The sequence below is a fragment of the Chrysemys picta genome, chromosome 25, assembly GCF_011386835.1.
Source record: "Chrysemys picta bellii isolate R12L10 chromosome 25, ASM1138683v2, whole genome shotgun sequence".
NCBI classification, from domain to species: domain Eukaryota; kingdom Metazoa; phylum Chordata; order Testudines; family Emydidae; genus Chrysemys; species Chrysemys picta.
The window spans coordinates 3,544,964-3,568,359 of NC_088815.1; the positions used below are offsets into that span (position 1 = coordinate 3,544,964).

A 23,396-nucleotide genomic window follows, 5' to 3' on the forward strand; every position below is an offset into this window, starting at 1 on the left:
GCTCCAAGGCATAAACCAGCCACTATCTGCCTGGGGCCAGCAAGGAAGAACCTTCCACCATGGGCCAAGATAATTGTCCCGTTGTCCCTTAATGGGGCTACGCGGCCCTTCTCCTGCAGCAGCTGGCACTGGGGGAGCTGATCCCATCTGCCATGACACTGCTTGTCTTCCTAGCTAACCTACAGCGCCTGCATGCCCCTCTGCCATTGCCTAGTTGGCACCTGTTTGCCCGGCAATACCTGGCATTGTGTCATACCTGCTTGGCCCATTGATCAGCTGTGCAGCTCGGGTGGGGAGTGCCCCAAAGTCACAGCGCGGAGGTGCCTGTCTCGCCCTTGCAGTCCTGCAGGGGGTTCAGCCAGCCTCTAGAGCGTGCCCCTTACACCCACCTGGAGGGGCGACAGTCTCGTGTCTAGCTGCCAGGGGAAGAGGGGGGAGCCCTGGCTTGTTGCCAGCTGCCCTGATGCCACCCCCTGTTGCCACAGAAACGCTGGTTGCCGGGAACGCAGTGCATCACCAAGCACGACCACACCAAGCCCAAAGCCCACGAGCTCGCCTTCCGCAAGGGCGACATCGTCACCATCGTCAAGGTCTGCGAGGTGAGCCGGGCGGCGCGGAGGCATATGGGGAACGCTGGGCGCAGGGCACGGGACACAAGCCCAGAGGGCCAGGCCGGCTGGCTCCAGCCTGGCGCACGAGCACTGGGGGAGGAACAGCTCCCGAGGGCAACCCCTGTGAAGGGACCCGCAGAAAGGACAGCGGCTGCTTGCCCACGTTCTCCTGGCAATGGGGCAAAAGCCCCCTGCCTCCCTCTAGGGGGCTCTGTGGGGCAGGGACCCCCTTTCCTTAGCCATGTGTGTGCAGAGCCTGGCCCCCAGCCGCATGGGCCCCGAGGAGCTGCTGTAACACACGCCATGGAGCATGGGTATAGAGCCGGCAGGGTCAGACTCTGATTTAGCATGGATGGCAGGATCCCACCTGGCACCACCCCCCCGTCCGTCCCCCCCGACCTCGCCCCTCCACACCGTTCCCTTCCCACCTTGCCCCCCCCCCATCAGAGCAGCAATGAGAACCCGCCAGTGGAGGGAGTCGGGGGTCGAGGAGAGCTGGGGGTGGGCTAGTGGAGTTGTCTCCAGATGTCCCTTCCCCCAGGGAGTAAGACCCCTCCCCCCAAGGTGCCAATGGCATTGAGATCCCACCACGTTCCCCTTCAGCAGAAAGGCTGGTACCAAGCGAAACACCACGACACCGGCGAGGAGGGGCTGCTCTCGGCCAGCTCGGTGCGGGAGCGCGAAGCCATCCGCGTCGACCCCAAGCTCAGCCTGATGCCGTGAGTACGGCCGAGCCCGCTGGCAGCGCCAGCACTGTGGTATGGGGTGCGCTCGTGTTATGAAGGAGACCGATTTCCTTCCCACTTTTGGCTGAGGTCAGCTGGCACCCACAGCCACCCAGAGCACCTGGGAGTTAACGCCATGCCCTGGCCGTGGGCCTTGCCATGGCTCAGGTCACGTCTAGTAAGGGGGGAGACCGGGTCATTTTACAGCTCTACTGGCTGATGTAGGGGTAGCTCGAATCTCAGGTTTCAGGCCGCGTGCTGGTCACTGCAGGGGTCAGGAAGGGGATATTCCCCGCTCCATAGTCAGCTGCATGGGGTTGGCCAGGTGCATTGTGGGTGCTTTTTGCCCTTCCCCCAAAGCATCAAGGATTGGCCCTAGCCACAGGCTGGATGTCTGGCTACGTGGGCCTCCCCTGGAGTGCCTTCCCCACCAGACTGGAGCGAGCAGGGGTCAGCCCTGCTTTGGCTGGGAGAGGGGCCAGCTGGGCAGTGACCTTCTCCTGGGGCTGTTGGTCTCTAGCGTGGCACTCAGAGGGGGTGGGTAGGTGGGCGGTTGGCTGGATGTAGTGCAGGAGCAGCTCACCCCGCGCCCCTTCCCCGCACTTCCCGGGATGGGGAGGGGTGAGGGGTGCAGGGGTCTCCACCATACTGCTCATGTGCGGAGCTGGGGTCGGTTCCCTAGCGCGTGTAGTATGTTTCCTCTCAGGCGCCCTCTCCTCCTTGTCCCCCAGCTGGTTCCACGGGAAGATCTCCGGTGTGGAGGCCGTGCAGGCGCTCCAGCCCCCTGAGGACGGGCTCTTCCTGGTGCGGGAGTCCATCCGGCACCCCGGGGACTACGTGCTGTGCGTCAGCTTCGGCAAGGAGGTCATCCACTACCGCGTCATCTACCAGGAGAACCAGCTGAGCATCGATGCTTCCATCTCCTTCTACAACCTCATTGACATGATCGAGGTCAGCGGGCGCCTACCCAGGGTCCCAGCCCCCCGTGGCAACTGGTGCAGGCACAGCTCCCTGGAGTCAATAGGGGGCTCCACTGGGCAAAGAAACTAACCAGAGCGAAAGCATCAGGCCCACCTGCACCCGGGCTCAGCTCCGGGGCTGCATAAGAACCTAGACAAGCAGATGCTCCATCCCGGGGAGGGGGCGGTGGGTGGTGGGCGAGCTGCTCCTGCACTGCATCCAGCCAACCGCCCACCTCCCCACCCCCTCTGAGACCAACAGCCCCGGGAGAAGGTCACTGCCCAGCTGGCCCCTCCCTATCTTCTCAGTGCTCTGTTCCCAGGCTGCGCGGCAGCTGTCAGCCAAAACCGCCCGATCTAAATATAGATGCTGCTAAAACCCGGCGGAAGGAAGTGGAATCTGCTATTTCTTAACAGTCATCCTCAGGCCTTCTGCATGACTTCCCAGCCCAGGGCTGCTGACACCCACATTTGGGGAATAAGCCCTGCCCTGCGAAGCAGCGATGTATTTTTATCCCTACCTAACAGGCAGAGAAACTGAAACAGAGAAACAGGGAAGTGGCCTACTCCTGGTTGCACAGTGAATCAGCCACAGAGCTGGGAATAGCCCTCAGGAGTCCCATGTGCCAATCCTGAGCCGTTTTGCCTATGCCCAGCCCCACCGGGTGGCAGGGGGCAGATCTCCATTGACAGATGGGCACATTCAGTGACTTGCCCAAGAGCACTAGTGGCTGAGCCAGGAATCAAACCCAGGTCTCCTGCAGTCTTGGCCAAGGCCCTGTTGGCCAGGCCAGGCCAGTCTTGTCTTCCTGCTCTGGGTTAGAGAGCTTGGTAGGGACTTGGCCTGGGCGGGTGGCAGCGCATTCCCAGTGGGGGCGGGGCTAGGAGAGGAGCTGTCCTGGCTGTACAGCGCCCCCTACTGGCTGAGCTCATCCCAGCTCCCTTTCACCGTCACTGGGGTCTGCTGCGCGTGCGCACGCACAAACACAGAGTCTCAACAACGCCCCCTGCAGGGAATGGCAGGGAGCAGCCCAGACTCCGGCACAGTAAGCCGCTCCAGCTCCATTGCAGAGTGGGGAGGGTGGTATGGGACCCGCTGGGCTGCCAGTCCTGCTCTCTCTGGCGGGTCTCAGTGGCAGAGGCACCCTGGGCCGGAGCAGCCCGGTAGGGCTGACATAACGCTGTGCTGTAGGGTGCAGCAGGTTTACTGGGCAGCAGCTGTGAGCCTGAGTAACTCCGTCTGTCTGTCTGCAGCACTATATGAAGGACCAGGGGGCCATCTGCACCAAGCTGGTAAAACCCAAACCAAAGCCCGGCATGAAGTCTGCTGAGGAGGAGCTGGCCAAGGGTATGAGGGATCTGTCTGCAGACTGCAGGGTGGGGAGTGAAGGAGGATGGGGACACTAGGGCAAGTGGCTGGGACTTTGGGGGGGAAGGTAAAATCCCCAGGGTCCAACGTTCTCGAGTGACAGAGCTGGGAGCTCCGGCCAAGGAAGCCCATTGCCGGGGCTGAGCTGGGTGGAGCTTATGGGGTGTGAAACTCGCACTCAACTCACGGAGGGGCCTCGATCGGGGTTAGGCCTGACGTGGGGGGAAGACCCAGCTCTGCCCCTTGTAACTAGCCACTGTCCTCTCGCCTGCAGCCGGCTGGTTACTGAAACTGCAGCACCTCACACTGGGAGACAAGATTGGGGAAGGAGAATTCGGAGGTGAGTGCTCGGGTCGGTCCAGGCAGGGGGTGGATCCTGAGGTGGCATGAGGCCCTGCCCACCCAGTGCACGGATTGAGCTCTGGGGAGCAGGCTGGGTGGGCAGCCCTGGCGGCTGAGTCCCTCTATACAGCCGGGCAACGCTGGGCACACCCCCTTGCTCCCATCAGCATGCCCAGTGGGAGCCATGGGGGGCTAAGCAGAGAGGGCCTCACGGCTGGGATGGACTGGGGGGATAGTTATCATGCGGACGTGCATACCAGGCCCCTAGGAGCCACCCCATGATGGACCCCCCCAGGTGGGACTCGCCCTTGGAGTCGCCCCCCCCTTCCCTTCACCTCCTCCAGATGTGGATGGGCTACTCAGAGCTGTGCCCTCCCTGTCCCAGACCCTGCTTCCATTTCCCCCTCGCCGGGGTGTGGCCGCCCGCTTGGCACCTGACCACCCTCTCTCCCCACCCCCGCAGCCGTCCTGCAGGGAGATTACATGGGGCAGAAAGTGGCCGTGAAGAACATCAAGTGCGACGTCACCGCCCAGGCCTTTCTCGCTGAGACCGCTGCCATGACGTAAGTGAGCCAGGAGGCTGGGCGGGCGCTCCCTGCGCTGCCCCCCGGTGCTCTGCCGGATTCCCCTGCGGGCAGGGAGCAGGGGCACGGGCAGCCTGCAGGGGATGACCGAGCATGCAGGGATCCTGCTGGGGGCTGTGCGTGGGAGATGGAGAGCAGGCCGACATGCAGACTTGTGCTGGTAGAGCTGTGTTGCTCGGGGGGCTAAGCCGCTGTACTAGGAGAGCTTATCTAACGGGGGGCGGAGGGGAGGGGGCTGGAATAAGCTACGCTGACGAAAGTGCGGTTTGGCCAGCGTGTAGGCGCGCTTTGCTGGTCTAGCACCATGGCTCTCAACCTTTCCAGACTACTGCAGCCCTTTCCGGAGCCTGAGGCCCGAGCCCCGTCTCCCAGGGCTGAAGCATGTAACTTAGTTTTGTGGGGCCCCCTGTGATGTGAGGCCCCAGGCAACTGCCCTGTTGGCCACACCCTTACACTGGCCCTGCACTTTCAACCCCCCTAAAGCTGTCCCGCGACCCCCTGGGGGTCCTGATGCCCAGGTTGAGAAACACTGATCTAGATGAGTCGACACCCCCTCCCCACCGGAAGACCTCTCTGTACCCCACTGGGCTAGCACAAGGGCGTAGCTAGACCAGCAAACATGCCTTGTGAAGAGCTGGCGTTCCTCTGTGAGACTGGGAGCTGTGTGTGTTTGTGAGCGAGATTGTGTGTTTTCATAATGAACCTCAGTAATAATTACTAATAATTTACAGTGACTGTGATTTCAATATGATTCTGACTCCTTTTTACATTATATTGTGATGGCCTCCATCTGGCCAGAGCCCCCCCATGAGGGCACTGGACAAACACGTAGTGAGGGACAGCCCCTGCCCGAAGAGAAAACTTGCTAGACTAGCAGTAAGCCAGTGGGGTTAGTGAAGCATTGGAATAACTTGCCAAGGATGCGGCAGACTCTCCATCTCCTGCAGTCTTTAAATCAGGGCTGGATGTGTCTTTCTAGCTCAGCCACAAGGTATGGGCTGGATGCAGGACTGACTGGGCGAGGCTCTCAGGCCTGTGCTCTAATCAGAATGGTCCCTTCTGCCCGTAAGATCTGTGACTGTAGGACAGGGTTCCCAGGTGTCCGGTTTTCGACTGGAACGCCTGGTCCAAAAGGAACCCTGATGGCTCCGGTCAGCACCACCAACTGGGCTGTGAAATGTCCGGTCAGCAGCACAGCGGGGGCCCAGGGCTAAGGCAGGCTTCCTACCTGCCCTGGCTCCACGCTGCTCTCGGAAGCAGCCGCCAGGTCCCTGCGGCCCCTAGGTGCTGGGGTAGCCAGGGAGGCTCCACTGCCCCCACCCCGAGTACCGGCTCCACAGCTCTCATTGGCTGGGAAGGCAGAGCGCATTGCACAGCGCCGCCTGACCGCCCATGTGCCTAAAGGCCACAGGGACCTGGCGGCTGCTTCCTTGGAGCTGTGGTAAGCGCCTCTGGGACCCCACACCACCACCCCCGCACCCCAACTCCCTGGCCCAGCATGGAGCCACTTCCTGCACCCCAAACCCCTCATTTCCAGCCCCACTCCCGGCCAGAGCCCTCACCCCCACACACCCCAACCCCCTGGCCCAGCCCAGAGCCTGCACCCCAAACCCCTCATCCCCGGCCCCACCCCAGAGCCCGCAACCCCCTCCCGCAACCCAACCCCCTGCCCCAGCCTGGTGAAAGTGAGTGAGGGTGGGGAAGAGCGAGTGACGGAGGGAGGGGGAATGGAGCGAGTGGGGGGTGGGCCCCCACAGTAGGGGCGGGGCATGGGCAGGGCCTCAGAGAAGGGGTGGGGCAGGGTATACGGTTTTGTGGGATTAGAAAATTGGCAATCCTACTGTGGGAAGAGCTCCGAGTGTAAGAGACAAGCCCTAGCAGGGGGACGAGAGCAGCAGGGAGCTGCGGGGGGCACTGCCAACAGGTCTCCATGTGGGGGTGTGGGAGTGTGGGGCGGGTAATAGAACGAAGAGGGTCTTTCCCTACAGATTAGCTATGTGCACCCTGCCGAGCTGGTGGGAGCAGCAGTCACACGTCGGCCCCTGCGGAGCAGTGGCCTGTAGGGGCCACAGCGAGTGGGTTGGAGGAGGGGGAAGTGGTGGCTTTGCAGGTTTTGACTGGCAGCTTTTCCTGTGAGAGGGAAGGACCAGGGTGCTTGCTGGGGAGCCAGGCGATGGTGCCCTGTGCCCCCCTCCCATTGCTGGCAGAGCAGACAGGCGAGTTTGTGGGTGGGGTAAATTGTGGAGGGCTCTGATGGCTAGGACAAGGGGTTCAGCTACCCCCAGTGCAGGCAGCTTAGCCCAGGTGGGGGCCCCCACAAGCATTAGCAGCCCCCAAACTCCCCATGGGTGGCCTCCCCTGCACGGTGCACAGCTTGGCAGAAGGTCCAGGCCCTGTAAAAACCCAGAGCTGGCCCGGTGTGGAGTGACTGCGTCCAGCGGTTAGTCCGAGGAATGCCACGTCGCCTTTCGTACGCAGGGCAGGGTGAACTGGGCTTATCCCTAAATAGGAAGAGACATCTGGGAGGTTTGCTGGGCCCGGTGTCCTCTGACTCAACCGCTGTGTGTGGGTTCCCTTTAACGACACCCCTTGAGTCTGAAGGGTTCTCACCCCACCGAGAACAAGGGCTGCAGTCGCACGCCAGGGAGCCCGCTGCAGAGTCCCCCCTGCAGTGCAGAATTCGGCTGTAGCAGCTCAGCGTTTGTTGTGTGTGTGTAACGCTGACAGACCTTCGTTGGTGGTGGGCAGGATTGAACCGGGGATCTTAGGGCATGAGCTGCTACCGCGTGAGCTAAGAGTCAACTGGCTGGTAGCTAAGGCTGTAGGGGAGACTCGTTTTCTCTCTCTCTAAGTGGTCTCGGTGCCACTAGATGGGACAGAACCCCACACTCAGGAAGTGTGTGGGTTACATGTGTTCCCTGTGTCCTCTCCCTCGCAGGCCAGAGGCTGGGTGGGGGGGGGGGGGGGAAGGGGTTCCCTGTGTCCTCTCCCTCGCAGGCCAGAGGCTGTGTGTGTGGGGGGGGGGGGGGGGGGGAGGGGTTCCCTGTGTCTCTCTCCCTCGCAGGCCAGAGGCTGGGTGTGTGTGTGGGGGGGGGGGGAGGGGTTCCCTGTGTCTCTCTCCCTCACAGGACAGGGGCTGGGTGTGTCTTTGTGTATTCCCCATGCCCCCCTCCCTTGCAGGCCAGGGGCTGGGTGTATGTGTGTGATTGTGATTGCATGTGTGTGTGTGTGTGTATTCCCTGTGCCCCCTCCCTTGCAGCCCAATTCCCTGTGTCCCTCTCCCTCACAGGACAGGGGCTGGGTGTGTGTTTGTGTATTCCCCTTGCCCCCCCCTTGCAGGCCAGGGGCTGTGCGTGTGTGTGTGTGTGGGGGGGGGGTTCCCTTGTGTCCCCCTCCCTCACAACCAGGGGCTCTCTCAGTGTGCATACCACATGTAGTTAGAGCCCTCCCCCCGGCCCGGCACTGGACGGGCGTTTCCTTGACGCGGCCATTCCCTCCTCCAGGAAGGTCCGTCACAAAAACCTGGTGCGGCTGCTGGGCGTGATCCTGCACAACGGCCTCTATATCGTCATGGAGTACATGAGCAAGGTGAGACCGTCGCAGGCCCAGCCTCCCCAGCTGCATCAGAGCAAACCAGGGTCCCCGACCGGCCCTTTGCCCCAGAGACGCCTCTCCAGCACCCCTCTCCCCCGGGCACGCAGGGGCTGGGGCCTGGCCTGGAGAGCGGTTCACGGCTAGGCCGCAGGGTCAGATCCGGCCTGGTTCCGCAGGGACTGGAAACCCTTCCTCTCCGGGTAGATGGTGGGTCCCAGGGCGGTTCGCGGGGAATAGGCCCCGTTGCAAACCCAACCCCCGCAGAGAGGCCAGGGACTGACTGGGCCTTGGAGACCGTTCCCCCAGCTCATCCTGCAGATGGGGCAGTAAGGAGGCTCTTCAGGGAGGAGGCATGGCTGGGGGGCGGCGCTAGCGGGCCAGAGGGCTCCTGTCACTGGGGCTGGCCGCGCAGAACCTTTCGCTAATGCAAGAGGCGACAGGTTCTGAGAAGTGTTTCTCTCTCCTCCGGCAGGGGAACCTGGTCAACTTCCTGCGGACACGCGGCAGATCCGTCCTCCAGCCCAAGCAACTCATCCAGTTCGCCCTGTGAGTCCTGCACCTTTCCCCCAGTGGCCCGGATGCTCCAAGCAGGGGATAATTCTGTCCTTGCAGTCAGGACAAGCCTTGTCTAAGGCCACCCTCATCACAGGTGGCCCCTTTCCTTGCCTTCTGTCCCCTAGAGAATCTAAAGCGCTTCACATTTCCCTAGGGAGGCAGGCCCCAGCTATTGTCCCCACTTCCCAAAGGGAAAGTGATTTGCCCAGGGCCACACAGTGAGTCAGTGGTGGAGCTGGGCCCTGCACAGGTCGGAGGCTGGGGTTAGGTTATGCTCTTATTCAGGTTGCAAAGGGATGGCACGCCCCAGGCAGGCTGCAGCAAAGAGTCGTCCTCTTTAGTGAGGGGCTAAGTGCATGTCTGTGGCTCGGAGGTGGCGGTTAGGTGTGGAGATGGGCACTGAATAGAGCTGATCCCTTCTCCCCCCATGCACCCGGTGCCCTTGGTTTTGGCTGCCCACGCCGTGCAGGGACATCTCCCAGGGGATGGACTACCTGGAGTCCAAGAAGCTGGTGCACAGGGATCTTGCTGCCCGCAACATCCTGATCTCAGAGGAGAACGTGGCCAAAGTGAGTGACTTCGGCTTGGCCAAGGTGGACCCGAAAGGCGTAGACGACACCAAGCTGCCGGTCAAGTGGACGGCTCCGGAGGCCCTGAAAAATAATGTGAGTGAGGGGGAGGGGACTGGCAGGGCCACTCGGCGCAGCCCTGCCTTCGCAGGGCTCCCGCCCTTCAGATCATCTTGGCAAGCCCAAGTGAGATTTGTCACAGGCCGTGACACCCGCGTCTGACCCTGGTACAGCAATGCGCTTGGGTGGTGCCCGTGCAGCTGCGCGTCTCCCTGTGCCTGAGCATCCCCCACGCTGCCTCGCCGGCTTCGTCTCAGTGCATTCTGGGAGAATCCGGGCAGCTGTCCCGTCGTGCCTCAGCAGGGGGCGAAGTGCCCAGGGACACGTGTGCAGAGTGGCACCAGCGTGGCAATGCATCCTGGGATTGCTAGTGCACAGAGAACAGGGAGCAAGGCGGAGCCGGGAAACCGGTTCCATGGAGACACCCAAGAGCCAGCCTGGGCCTCTGGCAAAGCGACACCTGCTGGGCTGCCGTGGGGACGAGCCCTGCACCAGCCCTGTGTGGAGCCAGCTGTGTCACATCTGGTTACAGACCCAGATCTAGTTACACTAGAGCCAGGGCCAAGGAGATTCTCTGCAAAGGGCCCATCCCCCAGTGTGTGGCCCTGCCACTCTCCCGGGAGCACCCAGAAATGGGGCGAGGCCGTTCACCAGGCGGGATACAGGCTCCTGCCCCCCATCCCTGGCCTGGGTCACCAGCCCTGCGCGGCTTTGTGGCTGCCTGCTGCGGCGTCACCTTCCTCACATTCCCTGCAGAAATTCTCAACCAAGTCGGACGTCTGGAGCTACGGGATCCTCCTGTGGGAACTGTTCTCCTACGGCCGGGCGCCCTACTCCAAGATGGTGAGTGCTCCCCCTGGGCCGGGGCCGGCTGGCTCCTGCCACCCCTGGGCTAAGGCCTGGATGGCACAAGGATCCAGTTAAACCAGATTTCTCAGGTCTTGCTAATGCCAAGTGCCTGGGCGTGGGGGAAGCATGAGCACACCAGCGCCGTGGAGAGCAGCTGTTCCGTGGGGCACGGAGCTGCCGTGGGGAGCAGCCGTGCAGCAGGAGTGGCTGTGTCACAGGGGGAGATGGGGGCTCGAGGTGGGTGAGAGTACGCAGACAGAGGTGGGCAGGATTTAGCACTGCCCGGGTGGTGGGGGGGTGGATCGTGGCATTACTCTGCAGAAAGGGAGCCGGGGATCTCACAGCAGGTCTCTCTCTCTCTCCCCCCCAAGACTCTGAAGGAAGTGACGGAGATGGTGGAGAAGGGGTACCGGATGGAGGCCCCTGAGGAATGCCCGCCCTCCCTCTACACCCTGATGAAGAGCTGCTGGGAGATAGAGCCGGGGAAGCGGCCTTCCTTCAAGAAGCTCACTGAGAAGCTGCAGAAGGAGCTGAAGCACATAGGGGACAGTTAGCCCTGGTGGCTCTGCTCCCAGGGCCGCAACAGCCGCAACAGCCGACTCCCTGCTCCTGCACGAGGCTGAGAGACTGGTTCCAAAGGGCCCGTATTTACCCTGGCAGCCCTCGCGTGTCCCTGCCACGAGCACAGCTCTCCGAGAGCGCATACAGGCTGGGAACAGACTGGCATCCTGTGCCCCGTGGGTACATGCACGCCGGGGGGGTGCTCAGTTCTGAACCAGACCTGCCAGGTTTCTGATTCATTCAGGATGAGTCTGGTCAGACGGCCCCCTGGATCACAATCTGGTGGCCATATGCCCCCCTGTCCACTTGCCACAAACCACAGCTCAGGGACAGCCGGGAGGAGTGTGTCCCGTTGCGCCAAGCCAGCAGCGCCCTCCTGTGGCGGGTGCTCGAGCATGTGAGCCTTTGACACTCTTGCAATCAGCGCAATGGCCCATTGCCAGGCTGGGAAACGTTCAGCGTAGCCAGGACGTCTCCAGGGCGCAGGGACTGCGCTGGGGCTGGGGCTGGGGCGGGAGAAGGGTGGTGGAGAGGAAGTGCTGCTCCCCGGCTCTTGGAACCTGGACTCAGTTCTCCGGAGGCTCCTACTGATGTTTATTTCCAAGTGTTTCCCTCATGTTTTAATGATTGAAAATGTGGCAGCAGCACAAAACGACCAGAGTCCCACTGTCCTCTGCCTGGCCTGTGCGTTAGTCATCGGGACCAGCTGAGATTCGGCAAAATTCACCAACATGGCTTCAGCCAAACTAGCTCAGCAGCTTCGTGACTAAAGGCGTCGTTGTAATAGGGGGTGCCCGACTGGGTGTCAGGCCCGGCCTTTGCCTCAGTTTCCCTTTGTGGAGATCTCCAGCCAGACTCTTGTTAGTCAAGTAAGCCTTCCCCTGCTTGCCAGTGTCTCAGCCCTGCTGCTGGTGTTCCCTCCAGCCTGTTCCTCTTTGGGCTTCTGCCCCTTGCTGCCAGCAGCTCCAGCTTGGCATGGCTCGCCCTCACCGAGCTGCCAGTTGGCCTTAGGTGTCACCTGACCCCAGACCTGGCACCTGGGTGGCAGCCAAGTACTTGCAGGTGGGGCGAAGGCCAGCCCACGCTGCGACAGTCATTTGGATTAGCCAGCAAGGAACGTGGCTTCTTTGCTCGAGACGCTGACACAACACCCCCCCCACACACACACACACACAAGTGCAGGTAGTGGGCACATATCCACACCTAACATACATACACAGCAGCACACAACCAGCCACACGGATACACCCTCGTACATAGAATCATAGAATGTCAGGGTTGGAAGAGACCTCAGGAGGTATCTAGTCCCACCCCCTGCTCAAAGCAGGACCAACCCCAACTAAAACATCTCAGCCAGGGCTTTGTCAAGCCTGACCTTAAAAACCTCTAAGGAGATTCCACCACCTCCCTAGGTAACCCATTCCAGTGCTTCACCATCCTCCTAGAGAAATAGTGTTTCCTAATATCCAACCTAGACCTCCCCCACTGCAACTTGAGACCATTGGTCCTTGTTCTGTCATCTGCCACCACTGAGAACAGCCGAGCTCCATCCTCTTTGGAACCCCCCTTCAGGTAGTTGAAGGCTGCTATCAAATCCCCCCTCACTCTTCTCTTCTGCAGACTAAACAAGCCCAGTTCCCTCAGCCTCTTCTCATAAGTCATATGCCCCAGCCCCCTGATCATTTTCGTTGCCCTCCGCTGGACTCTCTCCAATTTGTCCACATCTTTTCTGTAGTGGGGGCCCAAAACTGGACGCAATACTCCAGGTGTGGCCTCACCACTTCCCTCGATCTGCTAGCAATGCTCCTACTAATGCAGCCCAGTATGTATGCAAACATACAGGAACAGGCACATACACCCATATATGCACGCACCACATGTATATGTGGACACTTGCAAAGATGGACCTTTGGTCTGACCCAGTATGGCCATTCTTATGTTCGTAAACATGCATGGTATGTACATATACATGCTCACACATGCATGGTCCTACATACGTGTGCCCGGGCAAACACTCTCACATTGAAACCATGGCCGTGTTCACAGGGCACCCTGTCCCCTGAGCCATGGGAGCTGGGGAAGACGGAACTCCCAGGGAGGAGCCCCCACCCGCACTGGAAGCTGGTTCTGCAGCCGGGAGCCGCCCACACACGGGGTATGACTGGGCACCAGGTGGCTTTGACTGGCCATTGCCTCTGTGCTGACTGGCTGCTTGCTCTGACCCCTCCTGCCCACTCCCCCCCCCCGCTCCCGCATGCTCTCTGCCTACCTTCCCTCCCTCCTCTCCCCTGCCCTGACCATCCCCCCCATCCCAATCGCCTTCTGTGGCCCTGCTCCCCCCCAGTCTCCCCAGTTAGCCAATTCCGCCCCCCCCAGCACTAAACCGCACTCAAAGGATTAAACTAACACACCCTGGCACCAAGTGAGGGTTGCACCCCTCATGCTGCGCCTCTGTTCCACCCTTCCCCGGGGTCGGGCTGGGCTAGGCCGGCTAGAAGCACTCCATGGCAAGGCCCATCTAGTACTCTGGCTGCGTGCCGCTTGGCACAATGGGCCCAGCCTCGGCCGGCCAGTGGGTGCTACTGTCATACAAATAATAATAACCATACACACACACCTGCTAACACTAGTGTGCACTCACACACACACCTGCTAACACTAGTGTGCACTCTCTCTCTCTCTCTCTCTCACACGCACACCTGCTGACACTAGTGCGCACTCACAAACACCTGATATTAGTGCACTCACACACACCTGCGGACACTAGTGCACACACTAACACACACACCTGTTGACACTAGTGTGCACTCATACACCCCCGCTGCTACTAGTGCACTCACACACAGCTGCTGACACTAGTGTGGACACACCTGCTGACACTAGCACATGCACACACATTCGTGCATGCACACACACTAACACACACACCTGCTCTCATTAGCACGCATTCCCTCTGACACTAGCATCCACTAACACATGCTCAGTCTATAGCTAGTTAAACTTCCCCTGGCTGGAAACTTCACTTATGATATGACCCTCCCAGGATGGGATTTTCCCTCACGGGGCCCCAAACCCTCTCCAAAATGTTTCCACCTCTGTACCTGAAGTGGGGGGGGGGGCGATAGTGCCACAAAGCACCCCCCAGGGCAGGTGTGGGTAGGGCGTGTGCTCTGGGCTTCCTGCCCCTCCCAGCACAAACCCTCCCCCCCCCCCGATGATGCTTAGCACCTTCCTGAGCCCTGCAGGGCCCGGTGCTGAGTCCCCCTGGGTGCCAGCTGAAGTGCAGGGTGCTTAGCACTGAAAATGCAGCTACCTCTGCCCATCCCCCACCCCTGATGTTTAGAGCTGAGTTGAACATTGGGAAATATTGTGGTGGGGGAAATTGTGAATTCCCTCCCCCCCCCCACATACACCTTTTGTTACATCAGGATTTTGAGACCCGTGTCCCAGTGGCACTCACTGCAGGGCACTCCACTGGCGAGTTCGTGGTGCCCTGTCCCGGCTGCCCCTGAGCCACAGTGGAGAGGAGTCTATTACTGCTCGTGCTTTTAGCTCTGCCGGGTCCCAGTTCAGCCCTGGGCACTGCCCAGACGGGGGCCGTCACACCCACTCGAGTGACCGGTGCTCGCCGGCATGTGCAGCGTTCACAGCCGCTCCCGTGGGATTTCCGATTTTCAGATCTTGTGTGCACTCTCTGCGCAGGGGAAAACAGTTTATTACATGCTCCAGCAAACAGGCCAATGCATCTGCCTGGATGCAGCAAAATCTCCCCATGGTGGAACATGGTGGAAATCCATCCATGTGTGGCACTTCCTGGCCTCAGCCACCACAGTATCCGAACCCCTCACAGCCTTTGAGGGATTCACCTCCCATCCCCCTTGATGTGCTGTGATCCTCGTACCAAAGGGGAACTGAGGCACGGAGAAACTGGGATCAAGGTTTAGATATTGAAGGGATGCAGGTGTGTAAGTCCCAGATGTAGGCACCACTGGTTCAGGAAACCCCGCTCCTCTACTGCTGAGCCCTGCAGGCGGATGGATCCCTCTCTCCCCTCCCCCAGGTGCCAGAGAGATCCATGCAGGGGGAAGACAGGTGGTGATGCACCTGTTTTACCTGTGGGGCCTGAACCGTTGGCCATACATAGGGGCCATCACGCTGCACACAAACCAACCAGCGGAGGAGGAGGAACTGCCTTCAGCCCAGTAATTCAGTACTCACTTGGGGGGTGGGAGCTGCCTTTAGCCCGCGGTTAGGTACTCGCTGTGATGTTCCCCTTTGGTGTTGTCTGGACCGGTGATCTGCTAGGTCACTCCAAGCCTTGACTCTGGGAACCGGCCTTACCCTGCTCTGCTGTGAGAACCCCCACTCCTGGGCTGTTCACACACAGCCTCTGGCATGTAAGCTGCTCCTTAGATTGTGCAACCGAATGACACTAGCCAATATCTCCAGTCCCAGACACAACCCTGGGAACCTCCGTCTTGCAGTGTCCAGTTGTACCCGCTGGATGCTGCAAGCTTATATAAGTTTGTCAATTTAACAAAGAAATTGATATGTATCAGGCTTGTTATCCCAAGGAGAGTCTCTGTCACGCTTCAAGCCAAACACACTGCTTCAGGCAGAACAAACAAACAGATTTATTAACTATAAAGGTAGATTTAGGAGATTATAAATCAAAGCACAACAAGTCGGATTTGGTCAAATGAAATCGAAGCAAAACACATTCTAAGCTGATCTTAACACTTTCAATGTCCTTAAAAACTTAGATGCTTCTCACCACAGGCTGGCTGGTTGCCCTTCAGCCAGGCTCTCCCCTTTGATCAGCGCTTCAGTCGCTTGGTGTGGTGGTGTCCGTAGATGTAGGTGGAAGAGAGAGAGAGAGCATGGCAAACGTCTCTCCTTTTTAACATGTCCTTTCTTTCCTCCTGGCTTTGTCTCCCCCTTCAGAGTCAGGTGAGGCATCACCTCCTTGCAGTCCCAAACTGCCCAAAGGAAAGGGGGTGCCTCCCTTGAGGGTCTAGTACAGGGGGGGCCAACCTGAGCCAGAGAAGGAGCCAGAATTTACCAATGTACATTGCCAAAGAGCCACAGGAATACATCAGTAGCCCTCCATCAGCTCCCCCCAGCTCCCAGCGCCTCCCACCTGCTGGCAGCCCCCACCAACCAGCGCCTACTCCCCTCTTCAGGAGGCTCAAGGGGTTCCCTGCCTGGCGTGCCGGGGTCTGTGGATTGCAGGCTAAGCCCCCTCCCCCCATCCATGGTACAGGCGCCTGGCTGAGGCGGGGTGAGTCCCAGGGGCTTTCGAGGCACCGGAAGGAAGGGTTGGGACGCTCGGTGGCACAGCACAAAGTCCCCTTGTGAATCTAGCCCTGACTGCCACCGTCGGCGCCTAACACCAAAACACAGACCCCCAGAGCCCTGCTCCAATGCTACCGAACCCTCTGTCTGCCCCATTCCCCACGGCACCGAAGTGTCTGCCGGGGGCATGTGCGCAGCCACCTGGTGCCTAGGAACCCCCCTGCCCCCGATGGCCCTGTGCATAGCCCACTCACCTAGGCTGCCTGAGAGCAGATGGGACTTAAACCTGGGTCTGTCATCTTCCTGGGGCGTGCCCAGCCCACTGGCTGCAGGGTACGCTGGGTGGGAGGGGCACGCTCTGTCTCTGCTGCTGAAGCTGCCCCACTCTGTGTAAGATAATTAAATAGTCCCGGAGCAGCTGGCTCTCCCGCACCCCAGGGTGCCCGCTGAGGATTTACGTATTTCATACAAAACCAGAACAACTTCAGCTGGTGAGACGCAGCCCAGAGATTAGGGCACTCGGGAGGTGGGAGACCAGGGTGTGGGTCCCTGGTGCTATCAGGCCCTGGGGGATTTGAACACTGGTCTCCCCACCCAGGGGTGAGCTCTGATCCCAGAGTTGGGCATGGCAGCAGCACCTCCTCCTTTTGCCAGCAAGGGCTGAGCTGGTTTTAGTGCCTAACCCCAGGCGAGGGGGCACAGCTGAGAGCTGCTGGCAGAGCCAGGCACCTCCTGCCAGCCCAAACAGCTGCCGGCTCCCTTTGAGTGGCAGGGTGAGGGCCACCCCCATCTCCTCAGCATTTCCTCCTGACTGGCTTAGTAAGTTCTGCGCTTACCTTCCTTTGATGCCTGAGGCTCCCAGGCCTTGTGCAGGCTGCCTGGGCACCTAACTCAGGGCTGAGGAGGCACCTAACCATCAGGCATTGCAACCCTGAGCCAAGTCCCCTTTCTGGCCACAGCCCCAGTGACACACAGCAAGTCTAGGATGGAGCAAGACTTGAACCCAGGTCTTTGGGCTGGGGCGTGACTCCGGGCCTAGCCTCACTCTGTTTATAGGGTGATTTGCGTCTTTGGCAACTCCAGCTACTCTCCGTTCTCTCCACCCCAGCAGGGCTGGAGCCGAGCAGGCAGAGTGTCTGCCTGGCAGCACCTGCTGGCATAGGCCCAGCTGTTATTCTTAGACCCAGACCTGAACGCCGGCGCCACTTGGGGTTTGGCCCAGGCCCCTTCCTGTTCTGAGTAACAGCCTGAAATCCCCCAGGCACTTTAGCTGCACTAGGGCTGCTCCCCAGTACATCTGGACCCACCCTCGATGATGTCTGGAGCCCACACATGCCGCTGGGTGACCTCAGCTTTGGCTTGGGGGAAAGGTGGGTGCGTGAAGGGTCATGGGCCGGTCCCTTTCCCCAACCCTCCTAGGAACAGCTGCTGTTTTCTAAACAAACCCCCTCACGTAGGGTGGCAGGGAGCCAAGGGGGCATCTTGGCTCCTCCCCTCCCCCAGCCCTCTTCCCTCCAGAGCAGACAACCCCCCGGCCCAGGGCCTGTGTGCGCCTGTCTCCCTCCATCCCTGGCCTCAGAGAGAGGCCGAACAAAACTCACGCAGCCGCTCAGTGGCCTAGGATGGAGCTTTTCTGATTCCATCAAAGAAATTAGTTCAACAGCGTCTCTAAGCCTCTGGGTTCGAATTAGACCGATCGCTGACTCGGGGGCGGGTCAGCCCAGCCCAAGGTTCAGGGTAACAGGCTTGGCTGCATAGGAAAATCAGAGGGGAGGGTCTGTGGGGCATAGAGATTTAACCCTAAAATACCCCCTCTCTACCAATACGCTGCATGGAGTGTCTCTATTTCCTGGCCCTGGCTCCGAGCAGGGCCCTGCCCCGCGCCCTGCCCTGCACAGGGATTAGACTTTTAATCAGTGTCTGTGTGGGAAATGGCTCACATGCAGCTAAAGTGCAAGGCACCTCCTTGGGGCACCTCCGCGACCACCCAGCCTGCCCGGCTGCAGTGGGGGAGGGGAGATGAACGCAGCCCCCCCGCCTCACGCTGGCTCACAAACAATCTCGTTGCCATGGTGGTGCCCAGATTAACCAAGTGCGTGTGCGTGTGTGTGTGTGCGCGCATGCGTGTGTGTGTGTGCATGCGTGTGGGTGCACGCGTGTGTATGTGCATGTGTCCGTGTGTGCATGCATATGTGCGTGCACATGCGTGTGTGTGCACACATGTGTGCATGTGTGTGTGCATTGTACGTGTGTGTGCATGTACGTGTGTGCACATGTGTGTGTGTGTGTGTGTGCATGTGCCAGGGATGGGTGACTCCATTCCAATCCCCTTCTTGTCGCCATTCCAGCCTTTCGAACCTTGGCTGAGTTTTGCTGCCTAATCCTCTTGTGTCTCGCGCCGCGCTGCATTCCGGCACCTCGCCAACCCCGAGAGCTCGGCGCAGCTGCAGACACGGCGGTTGGGACAGCTCCAGCCATCAGCCTGTCCAACTGGGGTGGGAGATCCCAGCTAGGGTGACCAGATGTCCCGATTTTATAGGGACAGTCCCGATTCTGGGGGCTTTTTCTTATATAGGCTCCTATTACCCCCCACCCCGTCCCAATTTTTTACACTTGCTGTCTGGTCACCCTAATCCCAGCTGCTTCAAGATGTACTATGGTTTCTGGACATCAGATGTGGCCAGGGAGCAGCATGTCCCTGTCGGCCCTGGGGCCCAGCCCCTCCACTGACCCGGCCTAGAGCCTGGTTTGCATAACTCTCCCGCCCCCGGTCCCAGCTGGCCGGGCCTGTGCAGGTACCGCAGCATGATCCCACCGAACTCCAGAGGGCTGCACAGGGCGAAGGAGGGGGTCTGTGACGTGGCATGGCAAAGCCAGTGCCAGCAGGGCCTCAGCCTCCATCCTGAGCCGCCCCCTGGAGCCCCGTCACTCCCCTTCCCAGCTCAGCTCCTCTAAACACCTGGGTCTGTCAAACCCACCCTCCAGCCACATACCCCCTGCTGCTGCTGCCCGTCTCCGAGCCCCGGCCGCCTGTCTGCCTCTCTGTGCGGTCGAGGTGCCCCAAGCCATGTGGGGTGGCCCACGTGCTATGTCGCAGGGAGGCCTCCGGGGCTGGGGTGCTGGTTCTGTCCATGGTGGGTCTGTCTCCAAGGTAGCTGGGCTAGCAGGGAACCGTGCAGGCCTCTGCCCCACACAGCCACTCGCTTTCCACCCTGGTGGCTGCAGATCCCCTCCTAATGCCTTAATCCTGCTGTTATCCCTGCCAGCCCCGATAACGATATTCCTTGACCTTCACGCCCTGGCCCTCTCCAGGAAGGGGGGCCCAGCAGCTTGTGGCACCAGGATTTTGAGACCTAAGGGCTGGCTGGGCTCCACTCCGCCAGGTTCCACCATGGCCTCCCTGCAGTAGGCCACCAGGAGACGAGGAGCCAGGGGGCTGGCAGCTCTGCCCAGCGGGATGGCCCACAGGGAGTTTGAGGAATGCCAGCAGTGGGCACAGAGTGAGCCCCCAGGGAGGCCACATCCATCAGCGTCTGGGTGTGACCGATGCCCCAATCCGGGTGTCAACTGGGCTGTCAGAATTCCCCAGGGGAGGGACCGTGGTGGGCTCATTCTCCACCTTCTGGGGCTGGTGTCCTGACCATGTCAGAAACACCAGGCTCCTCTGGCCAAAGCCCCATGCCAGGGGCTACAGCGAGTGAAGGGGAGTGACTGGGCAAGGGGAGAAGGAGAGAGTGATGGAGGACGCGGAGGAGGAGGACAGAGACAGTGATAGATGGAAAGAGAGGAGGAAAGCGAGTGGACACCTGAGCCGGGAGAGGGCTCTGCAGAGACAGCAGCTGCAGAAGGAAGCACTGGGCCAAGTTCATATCTGGTGCTTGTCCCCAGAGCTCCTCTGGCTCCCGGGAGATGGGAGGTCCCAGGCCAGGACACCCAGTGCTTGTGGCCCTGCTGACTGGGAACAAATATGGAGCCTTTAATAGCTGGGCTAGGATTTGTCGGTGGCCAATGAATGGGATGTTTTCAATTAGTTTTCAATCAGAGTGGGCATTTGGTGGCATCTAGTTCTTTGCTATAGATTGTTAAGCAGCTGCCATCTTTCCCCCCAGGGGCTGCATTCCAGTGGTGGCTAAAGCAATTCTGATATTATACACTAGGTGCTAAGCTCACCTTGCCCTTGATTATGGCACCGCAGCCGCAATTCTCTGCTATCCGTGTGCTGCAATACATGGTGCCACGAGGCTTGGTCAGTGGGGGCTAAATTTTCAAAAGCGGCCCCTGATCTGGGGCCCCCAACCTGAGCCCCCGGGGGCCCAATGCCCAGAGACATGCTGAGCAGCCACATCGCCAGATGACGGAGCCGCAACAACCAGCAGCAGAGGCCACTTTTGCAGGTGAAAGTTTTTAGTGCTGTTGAAGTTCTCCGAGCTCCTCAGCTGGAAGGCGCCGGGGCTGGCGAAGGAGCAGGCCTGTGCAGTGCCACCCGTGGATGAATTAGGATGAGGTGAGCTGGAATAATTTCAGATCCTGGGACATGGGGCCATGCAGCATTGTGTCCAGGGCCAGCTCTAGGCACCAGCAGACCAAGCACGTGCTTGGGGCGGCACATTTTCAGGGGCAGCATTCCGGCCATTTATTTTTTTTTGCTTCCGGCGGCAAAAGCTTAGAGCCGGCCTTGGCAGCAGCAGCGCATCACGCACAGGGGGGCCCTGGGGCCACTGCGGTTCGTGCCACGGGGGAGCAGAGCCCGTACCTTGTGGCTGGACCAGGCAGGCTCCGAGCGGGGGACACTCGGGCTGGGAGCCGCCCCGTGGGGCACGAAGAGCCGCCTGCGGGTGCCACAGGGCGGCCGTCCCCCAGCGCCGCAGCTGGGGCTGGGCGAAGCGGCCTGAGCCGCCCAGGGACTGTGGCAGGGTGGCCAGGAGCAGCAGGGCCATAGAGGGTGGGGTGCTGCCATGCGGGGCCCGCGTCTCGCTCTCCGGGGCTACCCTGCCCCGGCTCCTCAGCCCCTGCCAGGGCGATACCCCGGCTCTGCCCTCCTGGGTCCCGGCTGGTCCTGGAGGCGGGAGCCCTGGCTGGAAGGACCCTGGGCTGAGGCGCGGCCCGGGAGCCTTGCTGCTTACCCCGACCCTGCCAGCACCAGACCGGCTGTAGGCAAGGGGGGAGCAGGCGGAGTCAGCACTGGTGGGGGGGAGCCCAGCGCTGGGGCGGCAGGGGGTGCGGGTGGGTTGGGTTGGAGTGGGGGGGAGAGCCCAGCGCTGGGGCGGCAGGGAGTGCGGGTGGGTTGGGTTGGGTTGGGTTGGGGGGGAGAGCCCAGCGCTGGGGCGGCAGGGAGTGCGGATGGAGGAGGGCACTGGTGCGGGAGGGAGGGTGAGAGCCCAGGCCTGGGGTGGGGGGCAGCCAAAAATTTTTTTGCTTGGGGCGGCAGAAATCCTAGAGCCGGCCCTGATTGTGTCTTCTTGGTGGCATGCAGGAGTTTGCACAGTGCTTTACAAACAAAGTACCTGCTGCTTCTACAGGTGCTGCTGTTGGGAAGGCAATTTGCATTCTCCGTCTGCAGAAGGCCATGTCTCAATGGCTGAGCCCAGCAGGGGTGGGACCCCGAGGCTCTGCCCCGCTCAGAATCCAGTGCTCGATGCGTACGTCTGCCTGGGAGGGAGTGCGTCGGGGTGAAGGATTGTGAATGTGTGGCAGGGGCTGTCTGAGGGCGTGGTTGGTTGGTGTGTGTAAATGAGTTTGTGTGAGTGCAGATTGCGGCTACTAGAGGACGAAGCTGTTTCTCCAGCAGGGTCCAGTCAATATTTTCCCAAGGGCCCCTTGCGGCTGGTGCCTCGGTCACTGGGGACCCAGCCTCAGACACCCTGGGCCTGCCAGTGCTGAGCTCCCGCAGCCCCAGCTGGGCCTGGCAGAGAGTCTCTCTAGTGCTGTGTCTCATTCCTCCTGCAGGACGGCAGAAAGGGCAGCTGGGTGGGGGCACCCGCGGGGCAGCTACCAGCTGCTGCAGGTCAGTGTCCCTCCGCCCTCGGCTCCCTGATTTTAAGGGCACTGTCCCATATTTCATTGATTTGTCCCTTAGGGCGTCCCTGATGTTAAGCCGTATTGAAGTGTTTTCCGACGGCTGACAGGTACCATGTAAACGTGACATTGCAGCTTGGGAGAACTGTTGCAGAGGGCAGTAGAAGTGTATGTTGGAGACATGCTCAGGGAACTGGTGCTTCCCTAAAATGTCCCTTCAATTAAGGGGTTGGCCCTTGTTTTCCACATGGTTTCCCCTTATTTCCATCCAGCAAAAGGGGTGGCCGAGGGTCGAGGGACCGAGCTGTGCTGTGGCTGCAGCAGTCCACCACATGTATTTCAGGGAAAATGCTCAGGCCCCTCAGATCCAGAGGCACAGGCCCTACTGGTCCTCATGGCTTGCTGCAATAGCCTTAGGCATCCTCTGGTCTCTGGGGCGGGAGGGGTGACGCCAGACTGAGATTCACTCCTGTGGCAGGCAGTGGTCTCCCCCCCACACACACAGAGCAGGGCTCATCCCCTCCAGCAGGGGGCATCAGGCGCACACATATGCACACACACACTAGCTGGCGACATGAGAATCCCAAGCAGCAACCTCTGGTGTAGCTGGAATCAAAGGAGTTAGGTGCCTGCCTATAATGCGGCATCATCCCAAGTGGGGTCAGGGCAGCTCTGGCTCTCAAACGGTTATTGTCCAAAACTCACCCATCTCCCCTCCCTGCAATACCGAGAGGTTCCCCCCCTGTGTTGGCTGTTTCCAGGGTTTCTCCCAGCCAGCCCTCCTGCCTCCTTCCCTGGCCTCCACCTGGCTCAGAGCCTCTCCATCTTTTACATGGCATTAGTGAGACCCACCTGCTCTGACAGCCAGGGTGAGTCAGTGGAATAGCTCTGTGTCCACGTGCAGGGTTCTCAAAGCTGACACTGGCACCATAGCCAGGCAGAAGCTGCCACCTCTGCAGCTGCCCTCTGTTTTCCTGTGTTCTGTCACTTTCTTGGCTGTGGCATCCCTGGCCCCCGTTGTCACTTGGCAGTGGCCCTGAGCCTACGGGCAGGGCAGAGGGATTGTTGCCTGTTGCACTCACACACCTTGCCTACTTGCAGAGGGACCGGGATGGTGCCCTGCTCCAAACGGCTGGAGATCTCCCCAAGGAGCTGGCGGCAGCGGTGAAGGTGAGGAGGAGGCGGGAGACGGGGGTTGAGAAAGCTGCAGGAGGTGGATTTTGAAGCCTGAGGAGCCGAGTGCAGGGCACTGCCCGTGTGGTGAAGGCGAAGTGCTTGCTGGTGTATGGCCCAGTTTGCCTCCTGCTA

At 60.3% G+C, this 23,396-nt stretch overlaps 1 protein-coding gene across 3 annotated transcripts in view; it reads left to right on the top strand.

Annotated features, from left to right (window-relative positions):
• MATK (megakaryocyte-associated tyrosine kinase) overlaps positions 1 to 11,433 on the top strand; it is a 47,096-nt gene extending 35,663 nt beyond the window's left edge. For 2 of the 3 annotated variants that reach the window (XM_065578345.1, XM_005283797.4), the window contains 11 exons: positions 486 to 599; positions 1,215 to 1,330; positions 2,068 to 2,287; positions 3,550 to 3,643; positions 3,939 to 4,004; positions 4,470 to 4,569; positions 8,094 to 8,178; positions 8,657 to 8,730; positions 9,209 to 9,404; positions 10,125 to 10,211; positions 10,589 to 11,433. In XM_065578345.1, coding sequence (XP_065434417.1) covers positions 486 to 599; positions 1,215 to 1,330; positions 2,068 to 2,287; positions 3,550 to 3,643; positions 3,939 to 4,004; positions 4,470 to 4,569; positions 8,094 to 8,178; positions 8,657 to 8,730; positions 9,209 to 9,404; positions 10,125 to 10,211; positions 10,589 to 10,771 — 1,335 coding nt within the window. In that variant the 3' untranslated portion in view covers positions 10,772 to 11,433. The remainder of the gene's footprint in view (positions 1 to 485; positions 600 to 1,214; positions 1,331 to 2,067; positions 2,288 to 3,549; positions 3,644 to 3,938; positions 4,005 to 4,469; positions 4,570 to 8,093; positions 8,179 to 8,656; positions 8,731 to 9,208; positions 9,405 to 10,124; positions 10,212 to 10,588) is intronic. The other variant, XM_042841398.2, reaches the window with a different exon arrangement.
• Positions 11,434 to 23,396: the final 11,963 nt, after the last annotated feature.